This window comes from Amphiprion ocellaris, chromosome 13 (assembly GCF_022539595.1).
Source record: "Amphiprion ocellaris isolate individual 3 ecotype Okinawa chromosome 13, ASM2253959v1, whole genome shotgun sequence".
Lineage (NCBI taxonomy): Eukaryota > Metazoa > Chordata > Actinopteri > Pomacentridae > Amphiprion > Amphiprion ocellaris.
Genome location: NC_072778.1, coordinates 22302230 through 22325416, shown reverse-complemented (window position 1 = coordinate 22325416; position 23187 = coordinate 22302230). Strand labels below are relative to the sequence as shown.

Genomic DNA, 23187 nt, shown 5'->3' with positions numbered 1-23187 from the left:
CAAAACTCAGAAGCGGGCTTGTAGCAGCAGGCAGATAGCTTTGTTTGCTCTGCATAATTAGATGACAGCAGCAGAGGCAGGTACGTACTCATGGGACACGACAGGCCCATATGTTGGAGACTGTATAACCAATATCATCTACACCTGCCTCCCTCTGCAATCCCAAGCTGCTGCCTCACACATATTCTTTAAAACGATGCCAGGAAAAGAATTTAGTGCTGAAAAACATAGCACAGCAATTAATGTGTTCACAGAGGTTAACTAGCAACAGCCCCGATTTTTAGAAATGATGCGCCTTATCAATACTAAGGTAGTGATAAATGCTTGAGGGTAAGACTCTTCAGCAAACAGTATTCAGCATGACTGCATTGGTGGTGAGTAAATCTTTGAATATGGATATGATTTGAGGGTGATTTAATGAGGTAATGAAAGTTCTGAGAGCTGGTCTCTCTGGGTCTGCGGCCTGCAGACACATTGGAGCTACCAGAACGGCAACTAAAAGCATACAACTGCGCTACTGTCATCCTTAATGAAGAAAGCCTCAGGAGGAATATGCATCTTTTCTCTTCTTCTCAGAGTCAGAAAACTGTTATAGCAGCAACTTGTCAGAGGCTGCAGAGGCATCATAGCGAGGCGTTAACCATCAGTTCCTTTCAATCTGTGAGCCAAAATGACCTCAGAGCAAAAGCATGTGACTGACACATGTTCACACATCACTCCCTTTTTGTACATTTAGTAAGAAATTTCAGCCATATTGTACACTACCAGTCAAAAGTTTGGACACACCTTCTCATTCAATGCTTTTTATTTATTTGTATTATTTTCTACATTGTAGATTAATACTGACACTTGACACTTTTTTTGTTTACAACATAATTCCATATGTATTATTTTATAGTTTTGATGTCTTCAGTATTAATCTAAAATGCATAAAATAATTAAATAAAAACCACTGAATGAGAAGTGTGTCCAAACTTTTGACTGGTAGTGTAGGTCCATTATTGATTAGACAGGAGCGAATGAGGGCTACAATGAAAAACATGGGCACAGTTTGTTTGGAATTTTATGTAATCAGAGTAATTTTCCAGCACTCCCAGACAAGACAAATATAAAGAAACTATTAGTTACCTATTTCATCTGCCCTACTAAGCAGCAAAGCCATGAAAAGGGACAAATTAATTTCCTTTATCCCCCTGCACTCACATGAAACCTAAGCTGCCACCTAATATTGCCAAAAGATTGTTCAAAATTGCTGTGAAACATTTATTGAGAAATGTGTTTCCTCGGGGTTTATAGTGGATTAACAATCTATCCTATTCGGTGTGTGTGTGTGTACATTGTGTTTTTGTGCGTGTCAGAGAGTGCGTGTGCGTACATATATTCATGTGTGTGTGTACGAGTATGGGTGTATGTGTGTGTGTGTATGTGTATGAGAGGGAGAGTGATAGAGTGTGAGTATTGGCTTGGGGGTATAGTGTTATCGAGAGGCCATCTGTCTCCAGCTGGACCATTAGCTCTTCAGCTGTTCAGAATGTGCCACAGATCAGTCAGTCAGACAGGTACACAAACACACACACACACACACACACACACACACACACACACACACACACACACACACACACACACACACACACACACACACACAGGGTCTTACAGTGATGACTGTAACTGACAAATCGAGTTTGACAGAGGTCAAAGGGGGATCAGCAGCCTCATATTCACTGATACAGTACAGCATCTGATTACTACTGCATCTGAGCTGGCAAATGTAAACAAGATAATCATCCAAAATACTCACTGCTGCCAGAATTCAATATCTGGCTCACAGAAAGAATAGTTCATATAATAACCAAAAAAATACAAGCTTTATATACTCTGAGATCATCTTAACACAGTTTTGTAATGGTGTTAACAGGAGAGAAGCTCCTTGAATAGAAACGGAGGCTGGATGTGACACAGCTCATGCAATCTGGCATGGACATTCACCACTGAGCATATGGAAGGACCCCGGCTGCTGGCAGGTGGTGATGATCTTCTGATCCCCAGCCCTGCCAAACCCAACCATGCTAGACAGCCCGACCACCGCCAAACTAGACCAGACCAGACCAGACCAGTTAGCACTCTGAGCTCTCAGAGTCACGTCTCTCTTTCTAGCCATAACATTCGAGGCTTCGTCCACCTGAGGGTGGACTGTGCTGCTCTGTGCCAGGCAGCTCTGCACGGAAACAAGCCCATGCTGAGGAACATGGTCATGGACATGAGGAGAGAAACTAGCTGGCACCTACAGCTCTATCTATTAGCGTGTCAGATGCCACACATGCACAAACACACATTCTCTTGTACAACCCACTTGCATGTACGTACTCCTGTATTAAACAAGACAAGAAATATATGAATGTTTCCATGTGAAGGCCATTTGTCTCTGATGGTAGCATGAATTACATTCATACATCAAATCCAGTGGCTCAAATATCAAAATTTGAAGTAAAATGCAAATGAAATTAAAGCTGCAAGCAGCGTTGGACGGGTCCTCGCATCCTTGCTGGTCAGCGAATCCACGCATGTCCACCAGGTGGCGCTGCGACCGAGAGTGCATGTCAGCCTATGGATGTGATGAGGGCTGGACTCTGATCACACGTGTAAAATTTTAGGCAGATTGGAGCATGTTCAGGCTACTTATCGAGCATTTCCTTCCATCCACTAGGTGGCGCTATGACTGTGGCTGTATTTCAGTATGTGAATGTCATCAGGGTAGGACTCTCATCACACATATAAAATTTCAGGCAGATCGTAGCATGTACAGGCTAGTTATACAGCATTTCCTGTCCATCCAACAGGTGGCGCTATAAGTCTGAATGTACATTTGTCTATGGATGTCTTCAAAGCTGGACTCTGATCACACCTGTAAAGTTTGAGACAGATTGGAGCATGTAGAGGATAGTTACACAGCAGTTGATGTTTCATGTCGAAGCATCAAAATTCAGGAGGCCGCCATGGCCACGCCCTCAGACTTTTGCCGAGCATTTTGATAACTTTTGATCACCCATGCCTGGAGTACATCCTGGCCGAATTTCAGCTCTCTCGGTGTTACCCTGTTTGAGTTTATAGCTTTGAAAATGTACAAAAATGACCCAAAATCGTCAAAAAATATGACAGATAATTCAAAATGGCCGACTTCCTGTTGGGTTTTTGGCATGGGTGTCAATTACATTTTTGTGCGTCTTGACGAGTTACATATGCCTACCAAGTTTCAGAACTGTAGGTGACACATACGGCCCGTAGTAAATGTTTGAAATTTTCCAGGTGGCGCTATGGAGCCATTTTGCAACAGTCATGGACAATTTGTCTAAAATATCAAATATTTCAGCAGTCCTGATGTGTGCGGCAATTTTGGCCAGCATTTGAGCATTCCTAACCTGTCAAAAAGTACTTTGTTTATTACGGCAACGATGCTTTGCCACGGCAACAGAATTTTATGAATTGTCAAAATCTTCACACTGTGGCATCGTCAAGGGGGAAACACTGAGCTGACCAATTTTCAGGATATGACAAAGTTTCTGGCAATGGTAGGTGCAAATGTAATGACAATTTCTTCCTGTTGCCAATAGGTGGCGCTATAAGTATTTCTAAATTTATGTGTGGATGTGTTCAGACCCGGACTGGTGTCCATCTATCAAGTTTGGTCCAGATTGGACCATGTCCAGCTGAGATATAAATAATTCAATTTTCATGTCGAGAAATCGAAATTCGCCGCGCCGCCACAGACACGTCCTTTGATGACGAGTCACCATTTTCTCTGGGAATCATCATCAACGTATTCAAAGTTATGTCACCACATTTGAGGTGAATTTGATCAACGTGCTAAGAATAGGATATCAAACTGTAAAAAATGTCTATTTCCTGCTACCACAAGGTGGCGCTATGACTGAATGTATATAACCACATGGATATCGTCAGGGCTAGACACTGATCACACATGTAAAATTTCAGGCAGATTGGAGGATGTACAGCTGAGTTAGACACCACTTCCTGTTTCAGGGCAAAGGATCCATTTTTTTGGGAGTCGCGATGGCAACGCCCTTTGACTTGTGGTGAGCATTTTGATAACTTTTCATGAGGAAGCAGTGTTGCATATACTGGCCAAATTTGACGTCTCTCCGACTTATCCCCGATGAGTTATTAATCTCAAAAAATTTATAGCTAATTCAAGATGGCCAACTTCCTGTTGGGTTTAGGGCGTGGCCGTGATTGACTTTTTCGTGTGTCCTGATGTGCTGCATATGCATACAAAATTTTGTAACTGTAGATGAAACACTCTGGCAGTTGGCCTAATGACCACTTTTTGCAACTTTGTAGGGGGCGCTATGGAGCCATTTTGCCACACATATGTGCAACTCCCATAAAATATCAAATTTTTCGCCAGTCCTGATGTGTGTGGCGATTTTCATGCGTTTTCGTGTATGTTAAGGGCGTCAAAAATGGCCATTTCCCGTCGCACAAAGAATAATAATAATTCCTTGCATTCCAATAGGGTCTTCGCACCATTCGGTGCTCGGACCCTAAATAGCTGACAAGGCCATTTTCCTCTTTCAAATGGCTTTTTGAAATCACTCCTTATTCCCATCCCATTTCCATCCATTCTTCCACCCCTTTCTGCTTACTATCTGCTTCCCCTCCAACTTCCTGCTCCTTATCCCCGTTATATGGAGGCTTTTACATTTGTAAAATGCAGAGCTCGCCGTTCTGCAGCTCAGCCACCCGGGGCGTTCTCTCATCCAGCTGGTAGGCCAGCCACAGAAGCCGCTTGCTCCGTCTTTACTATATGACATTTTGTGAATGGTGGTGGGGAGGATCAATCCAGCCAGTACAGGATGTTCATAATAAGCGGTGAGTAACTGCAGCATGATTCATGGCCATCCTCCTCAAAGAGCTGCCCTATTCCTGCTCAATGGAGCTGCTTTCACCCTTTCCTCTACTTTTTAATGCTCTCGCTGCTCTCAGACTTTCTCTCTCGTTTTTTTCCTCTCCCTCTTCCTCTCTGTGCCTCTCAAGGAACATGGGAGGGCTGGGGATAATCTGTGTGATTCTCACAGTGGGGACCAGTCAGTTCCCACTGAGCCGGACCGGAGCTGAAACACTAAGATAAACCTCATCTAAAAATCAGTGGTGCTTGGTGGAGGTAAACTATAGGGGGCAGTAGGTAGTGGCTGAATGAGGCTTTTAAAAAAGCACATCAGTGGAGTTATTGCAGAAGAAGCACCTGGATTCATCCTAATTTGATCTTATATGGTTTGTGTTACTAAAAATTCACACACCGAGCAGGTACAACCCAAAATAAATATTAAATTAAAAAACAAATAAATCTAAACTTTATTTTACACACAGATCTCTTTTATTGTCTATGCTAATGAATCCGAATATGTGTGAGAGATTAAATGGCTGCACACTCTGTCACATTTGGAACTTTTTATGAGAAAAGGTAAATGTCATATTTCTTAGTTGTAGAGGCATCAACATAGAGGATTAACAATAGCTTAAAAAACTTCATTTAATGATTGTTTTCCACTTTTCGTTTGAAAAAGACAGATGTGTTTCACCCTCCCCATATCTTGTCGAGGAGCTTAAAACTGAGGGTGAAAAGCTAATTCAAGAAAGCTACTTCTGTGGGATGTGGTAATTCTAATTGTCTCTTCAAAGTTTTTACGGTGTTGTGAGAGAAACTGTTGCTATTAAGCTTTCATTTATTCTCATAAATGCGTGAACGTTCTTGGGGAAATTAACATTTCTTTGCTTAGGTCAACAACTAAGTTTGTCTTAATGTTCAAGAATTAAAAAATACAAATGGACATTTTAATTTTAGAAGTCACATTTTATAGACGTCGTGTTTACATGTTTGAAAAAAAGTGAAGTTTTTACCTGTGTTCTCGACTACATTTGCATTCTCTGGTTCTGAAGTCTTCACGATCAATGTGAGACTGCTGTCTGTTAACACATCCATCAATACGGCTCAACGCTGCACCACCTACGCATCATTTTGACTTTCCCACCTGTTAAAAAAGAACGACGGAGAGAAATAGAAACAGACATGAGTATGAAGGTTGCCATTGCAGGGTGACTGCCATGTGTCTAACACAAAACAACATTAACAGCAGTGCATTAGATTTCATTACAACAAAGACTGACACTAATCACAAAGTTGCGGTAATTGAAGAAAAAGCTCCAAACATGACAGAAACACCAAAAAGGGCCCTCGGGGCAACAATCACTCATTTCTTCTCCATATCACAGATTAGCGTCTAAGATTAATTTAGACTTTGCCAACCAAAAAAGTACACAAAGAATCACAGCTAAGATCACTATGGCAACTGTATGCCCATCATCCTATTTTAAGCTTCATTTAACATTTATAGAAGAGTTGTTAACCTATGCGAACCTTACATAGGTGGTTCTGAGTATATTTGTTTATTGTAATTAGCTGATTCCCTCCCTCCTGTGTGCCTCAGCAGCAAGAAAACCAATCCGCCTCAAAGAGGAGAGATTAAAGAGATGTGACTGAGGCGGTGACAGCAAAATGTAAACACTGACAATACTTTTTATTGTAGCAAGTGATGGTGAAAGTGGGGGTGGGGGATGATTGAGGGAGTGTGTGTGTGTCCAATACAAAACAATGTGTTAAAGGTAGAGAGGTTGAAGTTAGTCTCAAAATGTAGCGGAGTGGCAAAGAAAAGGCATATTCTTCTGTTGTGATTGCAAAAGAATAATGGAGATACAAGAGACCCTGGGCGAGTAAATGATGAACATTTGATGCTGTGGTCTCCTGCCTGTTTATATTGTTTTCATTTTTTTTTCCGCTCCTGCAGTCCTTCTCCAGAGGAGTAGTGCTGCAGGATGACAAATGAGCCAAGGGAGGGGATCTAATAACATGATCTCCTTGTGGTGTGAAAAGGGTGGCTGGGAGATTAAGACAGACGGCAGACAATAAGACAAAGGTAGTGTGAGGCTGACTACAAGCAACTGCCATCTCTTTCATCCTATTTCTTCTAAATGCCATTAGCTGTGCACTGACCTGAGCAGGAGAGCTACCTGAAGGGAGCCCCTGCTTTAGCTTACAGTTGCATACACACAAGCTCAGTGGGTAATAACCTCATCAGCCATCGCTTCTCTTCATGTGTGCAGCAGGTACCGGTACCCTGTAGGTAGACCCAGCCAGAACCTGTTCCTCTCTTCAAAGAGAAGCGCTATTACACTTAAAGCCCAGGCTTAACTGCACAGTTACAGAGCTATGAGATGGTTTTCAGGTCATCTTTAATCAATTTGCTGTCTGGCTAAAACAACACATCTCCCTCGACAAAGCATGAATTGCAATTAGACGTCTCCTCCGAACTGGCATCAACACAACAATCCCGAGGAAAATAGCGAAATCACAGCAGCATCTTATTAAAAAATAGGCCGCTGTGTGTCTCCAATGTGGCTGTGACACAACACACGGCTGGGATGCTGGTCAGGCTGCAGAGATGCCGTTAGAGTTCAGAGAGCTGCTTGTGGGTGTGTAGCAAGGTCTGTGTCTGTGTTTCTGCTCAATTGCATGTGTGTTAGATAAAGCCCCAAGGCTGAAGATCCACAGCATCAACATCCACTGGCTGAAGCTGCATATACGATCACACGAAGAGACAGAGAGAGGGAGAGGGAGAAAGGGAAAGCTGGGCATTTAACAACACTCCCAACACCCCTCCTGCCAGCCAGCTCCACTGTCTCAAATGTGTTTATTTTCCACATTATTCATGATTCTCCTGTATGCTCCCCATCTCCCTCCCTTTACCATCTCCACCACTCTGTCAAGAACTGACGAGAGGCCATTTCAATAATGAAGATGGACTAACTGCAATAGAGAGTGCACATAAATTGGAGCTACAGCCAACAAGCATGTCCAATTTGCCAAACGGTTAAGTCTGATGTCTGGGTGCAGCTTTAAGAGAGTTCTATAGCTGCCGTCAACAGGTTTGTGCTGACCTGATTCATCCATCCACATCATTAATACTTCACAGAGGGTACCACCACTTAACTCTGCTGCAGAAAACAGCTCTTTAAACACCACACATTAGGGCACGTAATCACTGTGCACTTATTTCTGAAGCATTTAGCAGGTGTAGGAAAATGGCTAGTACTACTGACCCCGCCATTGTTCTTTGCTTGTGGGCTAGGGTCTTTTGCAAGATGAGAAACTGAAATAGAGACAAAGAGCAGACAGTAGAAAAAGCCAAACAGAATGATTAGGATTTGATTTATCCTTTTAAACCCTCCTCCACACACTCGTGTGTTAATGTGCAAGCTGGATAACAAGATAAGAACATGTTTACTCGCTCTATACGGAACTTATCAGCACCACAATCTAATTCCTGCAAGCCTCTTCCTGGGTCCCCATTTCACTGCACTTCGCCTCGATTCAATTGCATTTCTCTCCAATGAAGCGGCAACAAGAGGGATAGCTGGAGTGGGATCGTCTATAATTGCCAAAAATACGAGGCAAGGTCCCACAGCAGTAGTATATGTAGGTACAAAGGGCCCATTGTGGCAGCAGAGGGAGAGTCAGGGACCAAGGAATAGATCCCCAACAGAGGCGCTCTCAAAGAGGGCATAGCGCCACAGGGAACATTGATCCAAACAAATAGCGCTGAAATGGCGACTCTTCTTTTCAGCACAGATATACAGTTTCAGAGCAGGTTCACCGGCTGGCTGCAGACAGGCTGAGTAACCTGCCTCACACGCAACTCACAGTAATACTCCTGAGCTTGTGAGCTTGCAGCAGTACGTGGTAGGAGTACAGAGAAGCACCAATCCAGTGCAGACAGAGGTACGCAATAATACTTAAAACATAAATTTTAAAAATAACACTGTGCTCACAGACACAAATCAGCAGTATGAGCTTGTCCTTTGTCTTAACCCTTTGAACCTCATGCAGTTTCTAGCTAGAAGTAACAAGAAATCTCCAAAAATGTTTTTTTTTTGCTGAACAACAAAGGTATTATTGAATAAATTATGAAAAACCAAAAAAGTACCGTAACATTGTATTTCTTTGATTAACTGTTTTACAAAAAATGAAAAAAAATGTGTAATCAACATGTTCAGCACTTTTACATTTTGCATCTGTTTCAATACTTTTCTCTCACCTAGTCTGTGGAAACACTGTCTACAGTTCAACTGAAAAGACACAGCTGTTTTTGTCATGTGACTGTTGGTCACAACAGAGCCAGTACTGACTTCACATTTTTGATGACAAGCACTGAATTTTTTGTTTTTGAAAGAATTTAGTTAGAGTAAATGGTATGTTTGATTGAGACATGCACAATAATCTCACCAATGGAACAGCACATCACAAAAGAGTAATTCCTCTATTGTCTCAACCCAGCAATTCTCTCTCTTTTTACAATTTCCGATTATAGAAAATCATGTAATTTTGGTGATTTCTGTAAAGAAAGCATGCCATTTACACCTACGTTTAGAGAGTTCAAAGTCAGAGTTTCTACATGTAGGAAGAAAACATACTGATGTCTCAGTACTGTGTATAAAAGACAAGATCAGGGCTAGTTTTAAAGACATTCTTTAAAGTCGAGCACATTTTCAAAAACTCAGGTTTGACCTCTGAATTTAACCTGCCTTACTATTTTAAAAGAGTAGCAGTAACTTGGTCCCTCCAACTCCTTCTGTTAGTATCACAAACATGAGCTTTGTACTGCTGAATGGTCCATAGGCGTCCTCACAGCTGATATGTCAAAGCTCCCTGACACATCAAGTCGACCTCAAAGATACGGCACTGTCAGCGGACAACAGATCAAACACTTTGCATCACCTCATGTCGCTTGTGTCTAAATGTTGAGCATAAGCATGTCGCAAAGACAGCAGCTGACAGGCCGCTAACTATCAACATGCGTGTGCGTTCTGTGCCTGCATGAGTGGAAATAACACGTGAGTCATCAGTGTTTGCAATTCCACCTGGTTGATATTAATTTTATGTTCTTTTATAGTATCAATACATTGCAAATTATAAAAATATTAAGCTTCCCTTGAGACTTTGCAACAAGTTATAAATACAAGCCTGACACACTAGAACTGATTTAATGAATGTGTTAGCAAAGTTGCTAATTTGCACACCCAGGGGAAAAGAGAATATTCATAACACTTTAGGTTTTGTCCACTTGATAAATTAGGTGCAATATTCAGTCTCCTTTTAGATCTGTTTTCCTCTCAAGCCACTCCTGAGGGAAGTATGTGGCTCTTTAGGTGCTAAGCACTCTGCAATGTTCTCCTGTACCGAAGAAAGAATGAGGTTATATATATGAGCTTTGTTTTGTTATTGTATTGTTACAAGTTGCCAGTCAATTATTGCAACAATTTTCAATCAGTGCTTAGTAAAATTATATAATTTAACTGAATGGATGCACTGTAAGTGTTAATTAATAAAAAATATTTAAAAATGAAATAACAATAATCTTTTCGTACCTTTGTGCTTGTGGTTCTATTTATACATTTTTATAAACAGTCACATATATGTTCAACAAAAGCGGCGCCTGACAGAGCTGGTAGCTCGGTGTGTCGGGGCCCTGGGAGATGCACCATATTTTTCCTGATTTGTATTTTTATTCCAGCCACCTCTCAGCACAAAGCTCTGACTGGCTAGCTCTGTCAAGAAGATTTCTTGTCAGGTAAGATCTGTGCTGCAGCTGAGGACAAATCTCAATGAATTTGTCTCTGACACATGAAAAGAGAGAGGGGGAAAAAAAATCCCTTATCTATATATCTTAATTCAATGGCGTCTCTAGCAGGCACCTCCTCTACTGTGCGCCTTCTCTGTCAGCTGTTTGGAGCAGCATTTGATCCAGCATCCTCACCTAAAAATCCCTGACATGGCCATGGCAGAGATATGGCTTCTGCTTGAGATAATCATCGTCAATCACAGGCTGCTGAAGAGCCCACGAAGCATCTGATAGGTAAAGATTCACTATGAATCAGGATTATAGAGCTGGATCTTTATCAGCGCAGCACAACTCGCAGATAGAGATCTGGATGATTCCAAACTGCTGTTACCTGTGAGGTAACAGCAGTCTGCTTCAGAATAAAGGTGCAGGTCTCTAAATGTGCGTTAATACCTAGAAATAGCTCATACTTTTGTCATTGTTGATCATAACTCTCTATGTGGCTTTAGAGACAAGTGTATTAGCTGCATTCTTTTATTTTTACAGCTTAAGGATGCTTTAAAGGAGCACTTCACCACTAGTTGTAGTAGTCAAATTGATGTTTTTGGTTACTCTCATTCACTGACTGTTTTCTGGTGAGACTGTCATTTAGTTTTCAACATAAAATGAAGCTGCCTGCATTTAACTCAAGCTAAAAACCTCAAGTTTGCTTTGCTCCAACATAATAATAATGCAGGCAACAAAATGCTTCTTCTGTCTTCAGTACAGTAGATGAGTAACATCTAGTCTCAGGATGAACACATCACCATGAACGCATGCGAAACATATCAATATATATAGAATTAAAAAAACTGCCATCACATTTAATTATTTGCTAAAGCTGTTATGGGATAGAATGCTTTATCGGTGCTCATTCAATTCTATCCATTCTGGGAAAATAAAGTAACATTAACACCTTATTGTTGTGCTGTTGGAGCTGTTGCATTTCAGTTTCTTACTTTATCTCATAAATGCAGTGATAATAACACAAAGTAACTACTGGAGTAAATAACATATTTTCCAAGTGTATTTTACAGATATCTGTGTTATTGTGCAATTAATCCTCCACTAGGTTTGTGTATGTAAGTGGTTAAATGTTTAACAGAAGAAAACTTAATTTTCACTTGCGATATTATCTTTGAAAATGAAACAGTTTGATTCAAACATATAAAAAACAATCTATTATAAATAATGGAAGCAGGATTGTACCCCTACAGTACATTTACAGAATTCATTAATGTCAAGTCAATAGCTGCAAGATTACAGGAGGTATTCTACTTGGGGTCATGTTTATCAAGTACTATCATGGAAAAATATACACTTTCTAACGGAAGGAGGTGGTCGAGAAATGCATTTTTGAAATAGCTATTGTCTGAATTACTTTTACATACGTGCAGACACAACATTTAAATAACAATAACCTACTCAAAGGTTTTATGTGTTATTCATATTAAAAACATCAGTGGCCGATAAGTGCAATGCAGTCAACATCCTTTTGCTCATGAGTAGTTCGGTGCGATCAAGCATCCAGGATATCGAACAACTCAGTGATGTGACGTACACAAGACTGAATGCTACTGATGAGCATCACGTTGCTATCTTGTTATTATAGATGATATTTGACTCCCCAGCACTGGTACCGTGTGTAGACGTGAGAAAAGTGAAGAGTTAGTGCAACGTCTGTGCTGTACTGGGATCCGATTGTTTACTGTAAACATTGGCGGGCTCCATCGCTAAGCTAACATTAGCTGCACACTGATAGGCAGCAGAGAAAGAGAGGTATTAAGGCAAGGCACTATGGAGAAAGCATAAACATCGCATTTCTTTGGATTTTCTTGATTTTCTTCTTCTTCATTCAAAATCCTACCATCCATCCATTTACTTCTACTTTTCTGGGGTGGCAGCAAGCTAAATGGGATGTCCCAGTTGCCTTCTCCCCTGGCAATGTTGTCCAGTTTCTCCTGGGGGATCCAAAGTTCTGGGTCTCCTCCCAGGTGGATGTGCCCGGGAAACCAAAGGAAGAAGCACAGGAGGCAACCAGATCAGACACCTGAACAATCTGAACCTTTTGGATTTAAAGGAGCATCGGCTAATCTCCGAGCTCCCTCCATGTGGTTGAGCTCTTCACCATATCTTCGATCTGAACCTGGCCATCCTGTGGTGGAGACCTGTTTTGGTTGCTTGTATCTACAGTCTCATTCCTACTGCCAATACCTAGAGCTACTGACCATAAGTGAGGTTTAGAACATAGACTGACTACAGCTTCCATTTCAAGAACAGTCTACTATAACACTGCTCCAATCTGTCTGTCTGGCTCATTCTCCATTTTCATGTTACTCATAACAAAGATCCCGACATTCTAAAAACTCATTCCCTTCTGGGCAGCAACTCACCCACAACCCAGTCTTTTACATAGAATTTCTCTGACGTTCTGGGGAAGGTCTAAGTTTTTTTAGTTACATTCAAATCTGCTCACACATAAAAAAGTATTTATTACATGTACGTTACCTCACATTCTTACATGTAGTAGCCTTTAAAATAATTTGTACTTGAAATGCAGAAACAAGCACATAACTTTCCAATTGTGTTTAATTGTGTCTTTACTTTTCTTTGTCTATCTCTAGCTCAACCTAAGTTCTTCCAGAGTGTGGAGACGAGGACAGTAAGAGATAAGGAAAAGAGAAAAATAAACGGAGGGAAGGTCAAGAGCGAGAACAGACAGCCGAAGTACATCACTGCATGCCTCCAGAGGTTGATGCTGCATGTGTTTATAATGCTGCTTCATTCATATGACAATCAGTAAAAACAAGGCTACTGCTTAGAGCAAGGAATAAAAATGAGAGGGGGCCCTGCTGGTGAATGGCTGAGAGAAGAATGGCAATAAGGCAGGCAGTAGGCGAGGTGTTAAAAGTTGATTAGGTTGTTAAAGGTCACATAGTCAGGCCTCATCAGCTGTCCCAATGGAGCGCACAAAGCACCTCAAGGCCTCAGCACTGCTGCTAATGAGACAGAAACAATGGCGTCTTTACTAACATGGATATATGCTGTTCCCATGTACAGCAGTATTCTTATGGTACATGAGACTGCACGCTGGTACGCAGTTAATGTGATGACATTAACAAAAACACCTCGACTAGCCTGAGTTTGTTATAACAAGAACGGCACATAGCACAGAGGAAGATAGTGGGAGGCCTGCAAAGCTAAATTATTTGCTCCCAGAAATTGGAAATGTACCACATGTTTGAACATGCTTTAAACACGGAGCAGACACATGCACATACACATGGGCCAGCACACCATAAACTTTAACATTACAGATTCATTTGCTCATTTGAGCAAATCTGTGTTTGGTCCACCCACTTCTCTTGAAGGGTCAGTCTTATGAAACCATTGCGTATTTAATGAGGCTCTGCATACAAGCGGCTCTGTGCACGAGCGCACACACATTCCAATACACACTCATTACATACACAGTGCTCCCACTCAGCACAGTTAAAAAGATGCTGATGTATGAGTAACGGCTGATAAATACAGAAGATGCATCCACCCCCCAGAAACACAGAGCCAAAACTACCAATCATGACCAACCCTTCGAACTCCTGACTGCTACACACAGAGCCAAGCACTCACACATTTGCGTCAAATAATCTTTACTGCAAAAAACAAAAAGGTCAGCCACCAGAGATGCAATTATCATATTCCAACAGGTGCATTTATTAGAGCTACGCTTCATTTGCTTTACTGAATCTAAAGCAGGCTTATGGGGAGGACTGGGGGGGCCATTACACTGCAGTGATCAGTGTTAATACGGTGACACAATGTCCTGCAGGTTTACATGCCTGCAAAAGCACTCTGTCAATGCCTGTTTCTGCCACAATAATTCCTGTTAGACACATTATGGGCTGAAGTGATCAATAATTTTTATTACCTCCACTTTGTTCTACCTCGCTCTTTCATAAGCTGCAGAATAATAGACATTTATGCGCTTTTCAGCACCACTGCCTTTCTTTTCTTCACAAGTGAGCATATGTGTATCTGTCTATGTGCGTGTTGAGAGCATTTTTTCTAGTTATGATTAAACAATCATGAGTTAGCCTGCTCAGGAGCAACTGTACTGATCTCTGTGTGCTTGTATCCAATGCTGTACATACGCTATGTGCAGGCGTGCATGCCACGCACCTCTATTCATGTTACAACTTAAAGTTAGAGCCCCTCATAATGAGAAGCCCTTTAAGGTGAAGCTGAATCACAGGGAAAGGGCATCAGAAGAAGTGATGATGGTCGCTATGGTGCTGGCCTCTATGGTAGGCAATCACAGCGGAGAATAAAAGGGCACATGTAGCACAGCAGGGCTATACTGTACTCATTTTAATTCAGCCGCTGCAAGAACAGGCCTGCCTACAGTGCAAATGGTGGGGAAAAAAGGGAGCAAAATCACACTCAATATCAGTGTTGGCTACAACTACCAAGACTGGCTAATCAATAGAGCAGTGCACCTATGGGAGACATGTTTCATTAAGTCTGCGGGTCAATGTGTTTGCCAGCAGATAGCACTGGTTTATTTTCCCTGACCCTTTCCCCGTCCCCATACCCACATGCTTGATTAGCTGCCCTGCTTGGCTCCATTGATGTGTATCAGTGATCACCCCCGGAGTCCTATCAGTCAGCAACTCTGGGAAGGCAGAGGTGAACACATACGACCCGTGACCTCTGCCCTCTGACCCCGAGTGACCCTCAGTTAATTAGGTGCGCGTGTTTACCAAATATCTGCTCAGCTTGTACCGTTACTCTACCTTCTGAAATACAGAATCACAGACACTAATACTGTCAGTGAATTATGGTGCAGAGCTGGGTTAAATATTGAGCGAGACAGCTGAAAGGCTAAAAAGAAAAGAAAAAAAATGCAGCCAAATTTTAACTATTCAATATGTTATTGGCTGGTTTGATGAAAATATCGGTGTGATTTTACACATTAGTGTCCATTTGTCCTTGGGTTTGCTGTTTCCTTTTTTGTCAATGCCGAGATCTTATTCCAGCACGTACATGTCATCACTACACAGACTGACAAACAGAATGTGAGAACACGCACATAACACAAGAGCTAGTAATTAATGAACTGACCTCTGAATGCTGCACCTATACTAACCTCCCCTTTCATCACAACCACACACGCACACACACACACACACACACACACACACACACACACACACACACACACACACACACACACACACACACACACACACACACACATGCACACATGCTGAAGAGAATGGCTGTATGTAGCTGCTGGAACCTGCCAATTATTCTGTACTTTACTTGGACCCTCGCTTCATCGGAGGTGTGATTGGAATAACAACCATCCTCCGAACCACGCAATTCTCCATTCCCTGTAGGGCCACATTGAACCAGCATGGGAAGAAGGAAGGGAGCGTGACGAGATGGTAGCGATGATGAGGAAGTGGATACGTATGAGACAGAGGAAGAGAAGAGAGGGAGGGAAAAAAAAGAAGCTTAGGATTACATGATGAAGGAGAGGAAAGAGAGGGGAAGAAGTCAAAGACGGGGCTCCCTGGCAACATGCAGAGGCAGAGGCAGTGTGAGAGTGAGTGCTGTCTGAGTGACACTCACTCTCATATCCCCCCCCTCCGGGGAAATAACCCCCTTAATCCAGCATGGTCTTTCAGATAGACAAGATCCCCCTTCTTCTCCCAGCAAGGATATGAAACGCTCCCCCTTGTGATTCAAATACCAGGGAGGAGGGCTGGAAATCGAATACACAACAATGTGACGTGGTGCAGCTAGAGAAAGACATCAATGTCCCCGTCTCCTCCTCTCTGGCAGCTGACTCGCTGCAACCGAAGAAGGCACAAAGTCATTGGTTACCAGCGGAGGAAGTGGCCTGCCATTGGCTTGTTTGTGGGGAGGTGGCATAACACTGGTAGTAAGAGGCACAATACTAGACAGTCAGGTGCCTTTCACTGCTGAATACAGAAGAAATCAAATGTTAAAACGTGTGCTTCTGTCACGACACTGTGCATTTTTGGTCTTTTTGACTAAAATAACTGACCTAATTAAGCAGCTCATTTGCCATGATTTCTCAAAATCACTTACTATGTCCTTCCTGCTGTTTTAATGCCTAGTCGCTTAATAATATCCTTTCTCATAAGCACACACAATGTGACAAACATTCAGAGACAGAGTTAATTAACGGCACACAGTGCTGGATGGACAGTGGAATCAATAAAGTCAAGGCGGGCCTAGTCGCAGCAGGCCGAGCGGCAGGACCCGCCAACCACGCAGCCTTTTCAGTGTGAACCGAGGGAGGTCTTTTTCTCTCCATACTGGTAAATCACTCCACAGCCAGGTTGCTTGGTACACAGAGCAAACTGCAGAGCTAGGCTGACACAGTGTGATATTATATTAGCATTACAAAGGCTTTCCCACCATCTGTGACACACTGTGGAAAAAAAAATCACTTTTCTGTTTCCAAGCCCTGAGTGCTGATGTTTCCATAGGTTCTGTGAGGAGGGTTGATGGGAGTGTGGCTGGGAATGACAAAAGAAACATGCATTTATTACAGCCACACTGACGCGTGAGTCACCTCCAGTACAGTACATACAGTGCACATAACACGCTCAAAGCTCGCAGCTATTCTGAGCCTTTTAACTTCAGCTCAGGGTTAACAAATATGGCTACACAGAGCCATTATAGACCTACTAATATTACCGCACTGCATGTAGTTGTATAACTACTCTGATTCAAAAAGGATAGGCTGGGTTTATGATCATTTCCAGCGTAGTGTAATTTTTAAAAAATCCAGAAAGTTCTATGTTCTGCTCAGTGAGAGCAGATAGAATTCTGTGCTTCTCTCGGCGGCCTAGGGGAATGAATAGACTTGGCTCGTCCACACAGCTCTCCTTGCTTTCCACTGTAGCCTGTTGTCACTAGCCCCTGGTCGTACGCCAGTCGCCTACTTGGCAGGGAGAGGTGCTGTACAAAGCAACTGGCAGGTCTGGTAAATAATGCTGATGGAGTGTGATGGAGAGAGAAGCATCTCCTTTATTTAACACAGCTACTCTATCTGTTTCAGCAGGAAGAGAGGGGGGACAAATTCCACCTGCTTTTTGTTGCAATCTATTTGACTGAAGAAGCAGAAAAAAAAAACTACCTAGCTCCTCTTTGTGTTATCTTTCATTATGTTTGCCAGCTTAAGAAAAACCAATAGCCCTCAGCCAATGGCTTACCAGAATACCCAACACTGCAGGAACAGACAACCTGCCAACAGCTGGGATTTAGAGTTGAAACTTCATGCATACAATTACACAGATGAAGGAGGGACAAGTGGACAATAGCAATGCAGCGTTGAGAGGAAACACTCATCCAGGCAATCATGCAAAGCCCTCTACTTAGTCAGTGAAACAGGAAAGAAGGAGAATGAGAGAGAGAGATGATTATCAGACACTGTACGGCTGACTTCGTAGTTCAAGCTTCAGCATCATCACAGAAACATGATCCTGTGTGAAGGTTGTTTATAGCCGTCAACAATGCTGTCTGAATTAGGTGGGCTTAAGAATCTTTCAGTTCAATCACTGTATAAAAGACTGCTGTAGGACATTTGCATGCACTAATGAAGTTTGTGGTTTTCTGCACGTTGAGACTTGGGTAGAGCTGACCCTGGAACAGAAATACTCCATTAACATTGCTCATTATCCCCATTCAGTAAATGTACACCCTACCATCAGTGACAGGGAGATGTGCAGCCTAGTAGGGGATGTGTCTAATAGCAACATGCACTGCTTAGTCTATGTGTGCACATTTAGTGGTTTTCAGGCAAAGGAAGCATGAACACTTATTAGAGAGTAGAAAAAACCCTGTAAATGACAGCTCATGATCCCATAAAGAGGCTCTGCACCAACTGTAACCCATATATTTGAATGAATGCATTACACATGTGAACCCCTGTCATCCATTGTGGATATATATGCATATAAATGGCATATATGGTTCAGTTGCAGTCTATAAAGACACACTCATCTCTGTGGGAGTACAAAGGGTCAATGAGGTTTCAAGCCTACAGTAATATTCCTGTCATTGAGCGTTATTCTGAAAAAACACCTGTAGATGCAGCCAGCATCCTCCCTTTCACTAAGTGTAATTTGCATTAGCATATGGCCCAGAATATCCAGTCTGGTGAAGCAGTCAGGAAGACAGCCTTGTGAGAGCGAAGGTAGCAGGGTTAGCTCTCTTGTCAAAACCAATATCCACCTCTTGAAGACTAGACTGGGGAGAGACAGCCAAAATCATCTGCATAAAGGAGAGACACTAAAATCACCTCTCATAAAATACGACAGGGGAGCCAGCTCACACTGGTTAAAGTATGATAAAAGGAATGGAATCCAGCACAGCTCCCTGTCTGGGGATAATCAAACAACCCTGGCGCTAAAAGCATGGCATTCAAATTCAATTGTGAAAGCTGCTGCTGTCTGAGAAAAGAAAAAGACGTGAGAGAAAAATACATTCCTGTTGTTTTGAACTCTGTGGGAGCTTAAAAGATGTGTTTTATAATGCCTCCCATTAGAAATAAATGCAGAAACCCTAAAACCAGGGGAAAAAACTATACAGTGGACTTGGTATACGCTGAAAGGAAGAAATGTAATGGTAATTATATCAAATGGTGGCTAATTGGTGACGCAGTAGAAACAATAAAGATTTATTAAAGTGCAGGCTGCGGCTTAATCGCATGTCACATGTAAACCTCAAGGGATCAGTTGTAAATATTAACCAGTAAAGGCAATGTACACGTGGATGTTATTGCACAAGATGAGCTTGTTGCTATGAACTGATTGAAGTCCGAGTATCAGAGAAAAGGCAAAACAAACAATTAAATAGTCTAGAAAATTATATCTATATCCATATCTATCTATATCTATCGCCCTCTCTCTCTATCTATCTCTCTCTATATATATATATTGATATAGATATCTATATCTATCTCTCTCTATCTATCTATATATATATTATAGAGAGAGAGAGAGAGAATTTTATAGACTATAAAATATATAGAGTTATAGATATATAGATATATATAGATATATATAGACATATAGCTATATATACATGTATGTGTCTGTGTGTGTATGGCAAAATAACAGTACACATCAAAGACCAGCAGACGTTCCCTGACACAACAGCTGACTTTTACACTTGGGCTGCAATGTAGTGGTGTGCCTAAACAACCGAGGCAACAGAGAGAGCGTATGAATGCCTTATTACAGTGTGTGAAGTGGAGCTGGGAGCAGGGAGGGAGTGGGGAATGTCTCAGTGACAGAGGCAAAGGCTGATGAAAGCCCCGCACAGAGCAGTTGAAAGCGCGGACACATGACACAGCTCATAACTGCTCACCATCCAGGACAGGATTGTATTCATGTAGCCCTCTCCTTCATGTATATTTAAACACTCACGGCTTCGGTTCAATTTCAGCCTAAAAACGTTTACTTTTTCCAACAAGTACACGCATATGAATGCACATGAAAAAATCAGGGCGAGCCTCACAAAGAGGGGCCAGTGATGACCCCAAAATGGAGAAAATTTTCTTTGCATCATTGTCATTTATTCATTTTAATAAGTAGAAAAACTGAGCAGGCTGTAGTGGCCCTGACACATTAAGACTGTGTGATCTCACACATGGTGTATCTTCAAGGCCCTTGGCGTGTTTGTGTATGGGTGTCAATGTGAGAAAACGTGTGGGTGTGTTTGCTTGACTATATCTTTGTGTAAGAGAAAAAGGGAATGACGCGATGATGAGAGCGAGAGGGAAAGACAGAATATGGACAGAGCAAATGAGAGGCAGAGAAAACATGGTGGTGATGGCGGCAGCAGCAGCGGCGGCGGTGGTGGGGGTCTCTGTGAGCCCAGGGGGTAGGTAAGATTACAGATGTACACACAATGTTCTGGAGCACAGGCCAAGGGCTGAATAACAGAGTGTTGCTGTTTCTCCAGAGCTGCTTGCTGCAGCTCACTCTGTGCCTTGTTCTGTTCAATGCCCAGGGCAGCCATTCAGAGACGCTCCCTGAGTAGCAGCACGGATAGACTCTCATATCCCAAATAACAGAGTTCCTTTAACAGAATGACAATATTGTTGATGAGCCCTTAGAAAAACAGCCAGAGAAATTCAAGAAGGCACACATATTTCTTTCTGGACAAATTAAGGTAAAAATGATCAGATTCCCCTGCATTAGTCGTGAATTACTGAGACAAACTGATTGTACACATGATAGAAGTAAAGTGTGTCTTTCTAGCACCAAAACCTTAGATGACAGCATTTTAAGTTACAGCATAAATCCAGCAATGTGGCACTAATAATCAAACCTGATAATCCAAATAATTACGGAAATCATGTAAACTCAGGTTACTGGGGGAGATAATCTGGTTGTAATGTGAAAGTAAAGATTCTACAGTGTACAAACATTGTAAACATTGTACAGACATTGTACAAATATTGTTGTCACTGTAGCTAAATCAATTTGACCCTAATGCACTATGCAGCGATGACAAGAACAAACAGTGTTTTCTCAGGGTGGTATAGTGATATTAAAACATGATTTATGGATATTGCACTTGTAGAAACAAATATCGCATGTCTGTTAATTTCCTTCGTCTGTAATCACCCATTTCGTGTACAATTTGTCTGACAAAACAAACCAAAAGACAACGTACCTCTGCTCACAGACAGAAAGAGAAACTCATTAACACCTGGAATTTATACTAACGTGGACAAATTATTCAAATACGGGCAAACAAATCGAGGGCGATCCAGGGAAAAGTTCTATAGATCAAAAAAATCGATAAGCACAAACACTGTGAAAATTTTTTCTAGTTCTGGTTTGTGCTTCTTGTTTCCTTGGTATGTGAACCTATCTTTGGGCCTCTTCTATAAATGTCTGCAGACTGTAGACACTGCTAATGGTACAGTCCAACCAAAACAGCAAAACACAAAAATGGAAAATTAAAATTAGCATCATTTATGAGTTTTTTTGCACAAAAGAAAATTATAAAGTGGAAGCCCATAAGTGAACAAACCCAATTTAAATTAAAGTTAATTATCCATTTGTGAAGTAATCGCAAAAATTACATAGCTAAATTTTAAAATCTATTCTTTGTTTGATTCATTTTAATGTGCAGTCTCTCAAATTAAATATTATATATCATCAGTTTGACCAGTAAAATTTTATGTAAGACATCTCAACTCTGTAATATGTCAATACAATCAAACATAATGAATTACCGTAAACCTCTACTGTATGTCTATTTGTATATTCACTCTATTTGTTTAGATTTCCTGTCTGTCAAAACTGTGCCGGAATGTTGTGTTGTGTTTTGTTTTTCTTTGTAACGAAAACAAAAATCCAATAAATATACTTGGGAAAAAAACCATAATGAATTACATGTTTTATCCAAACTGAACATGCATCTGTTACAGTAAAGAGATCAAACTGTGTTCACAAGGGTCAGTAGGTCTGTGAATGTGTTGTCTATAAATATATGGATCTAGAAAATGTGACACAAAGAAAAAAACAAAGCCAAACACAAGCACAGTCAATATAAGCTAAAATATAAAAAAGAAATTAAAAAAACAGAATTACTGCCTTGTTGCAGTTTGCATCCATGTCTGTCCAGATAATTTAAAATATGCAGTGAAGATTTTGAAGGAATTTAATAAAATTAAATCAGAAACTAGGTTGGCATAGCTGACGGCTGACCAAAGTGTAGGACAGACTCACAATGACAGAAACAAATATATAAAGACATAAACAAACTAAGGGTACTGAGTAGGTCGGGTATTTTGGCAAAATGGAAGTTTTCACTATATCGACATGCATGATTCCAGTGAATAATTTACAGCGAGAAACACAATGTCTTCAGCTTCAGTCTAGGCTAAACATCCATCCATCCATTATCTATACACTGATTCGTCCTCATTAGGTTCTGGAGGGGGGCCAGAGTCTACCAGAGTTGACTTAGAGTGAAGGAAGGGGACAGGTGACCAGTCTATCGCAGGGCTACATATAGAGACAAACAATCACACTCACATTCACACCTACAGACAATTTAGAATCACCAATGAAACTCAGCATGTTTTTGGACTGTGGGAAGAATCTGGAGTTAGGCTAAACAAGATGCCAATTCTAAAATGTGAACCATCATGGTGGACATCCAGGATTAGCATCACCAAATGTGAAATATGGTCACAATCTTCCTTTCTGTGTCTGAGTTAATGTGTTGGATGCTGACCAGGGAAGCGTTTCTGCAGAACGTTTTGATACCACAGTGAAGCTGACCTTTGACATTTTAGATATTAAAATGTCACCACTCGATCCACTCATCATTTCATTTTACTAGACATTTGTGTGAAATTTTGTCATAATTAGCACCAAAATACTTGAAATAT

The 23187-nt window shown here is 41.4% G+C and overlaps 1 protein-coding gene across 1 annotated transcript in view; it reads right to left on the bottom strand.

Moving 5' to 3' along the window:
• nexmifb (neurite extension and migration factor b) overlaps positions 1 to 23187 on the bottom strand; it is a 57271-nt gene that overhangs the window by 8435 nt on the left and 25649 nt on the right. The window contains exon 2 of the mRNA XM_023266596.3: positions 5920 to 6050. Coding sequence (XP_023122364.2) covers positions 5920 to 6001 — 82 coding nt within the window. The 5' untranslated portion in view covers positions 6002 to 6050. The remainder of the gene's footprint in view (positions 1 to 5919; positions 6051 to 23187) is intronic.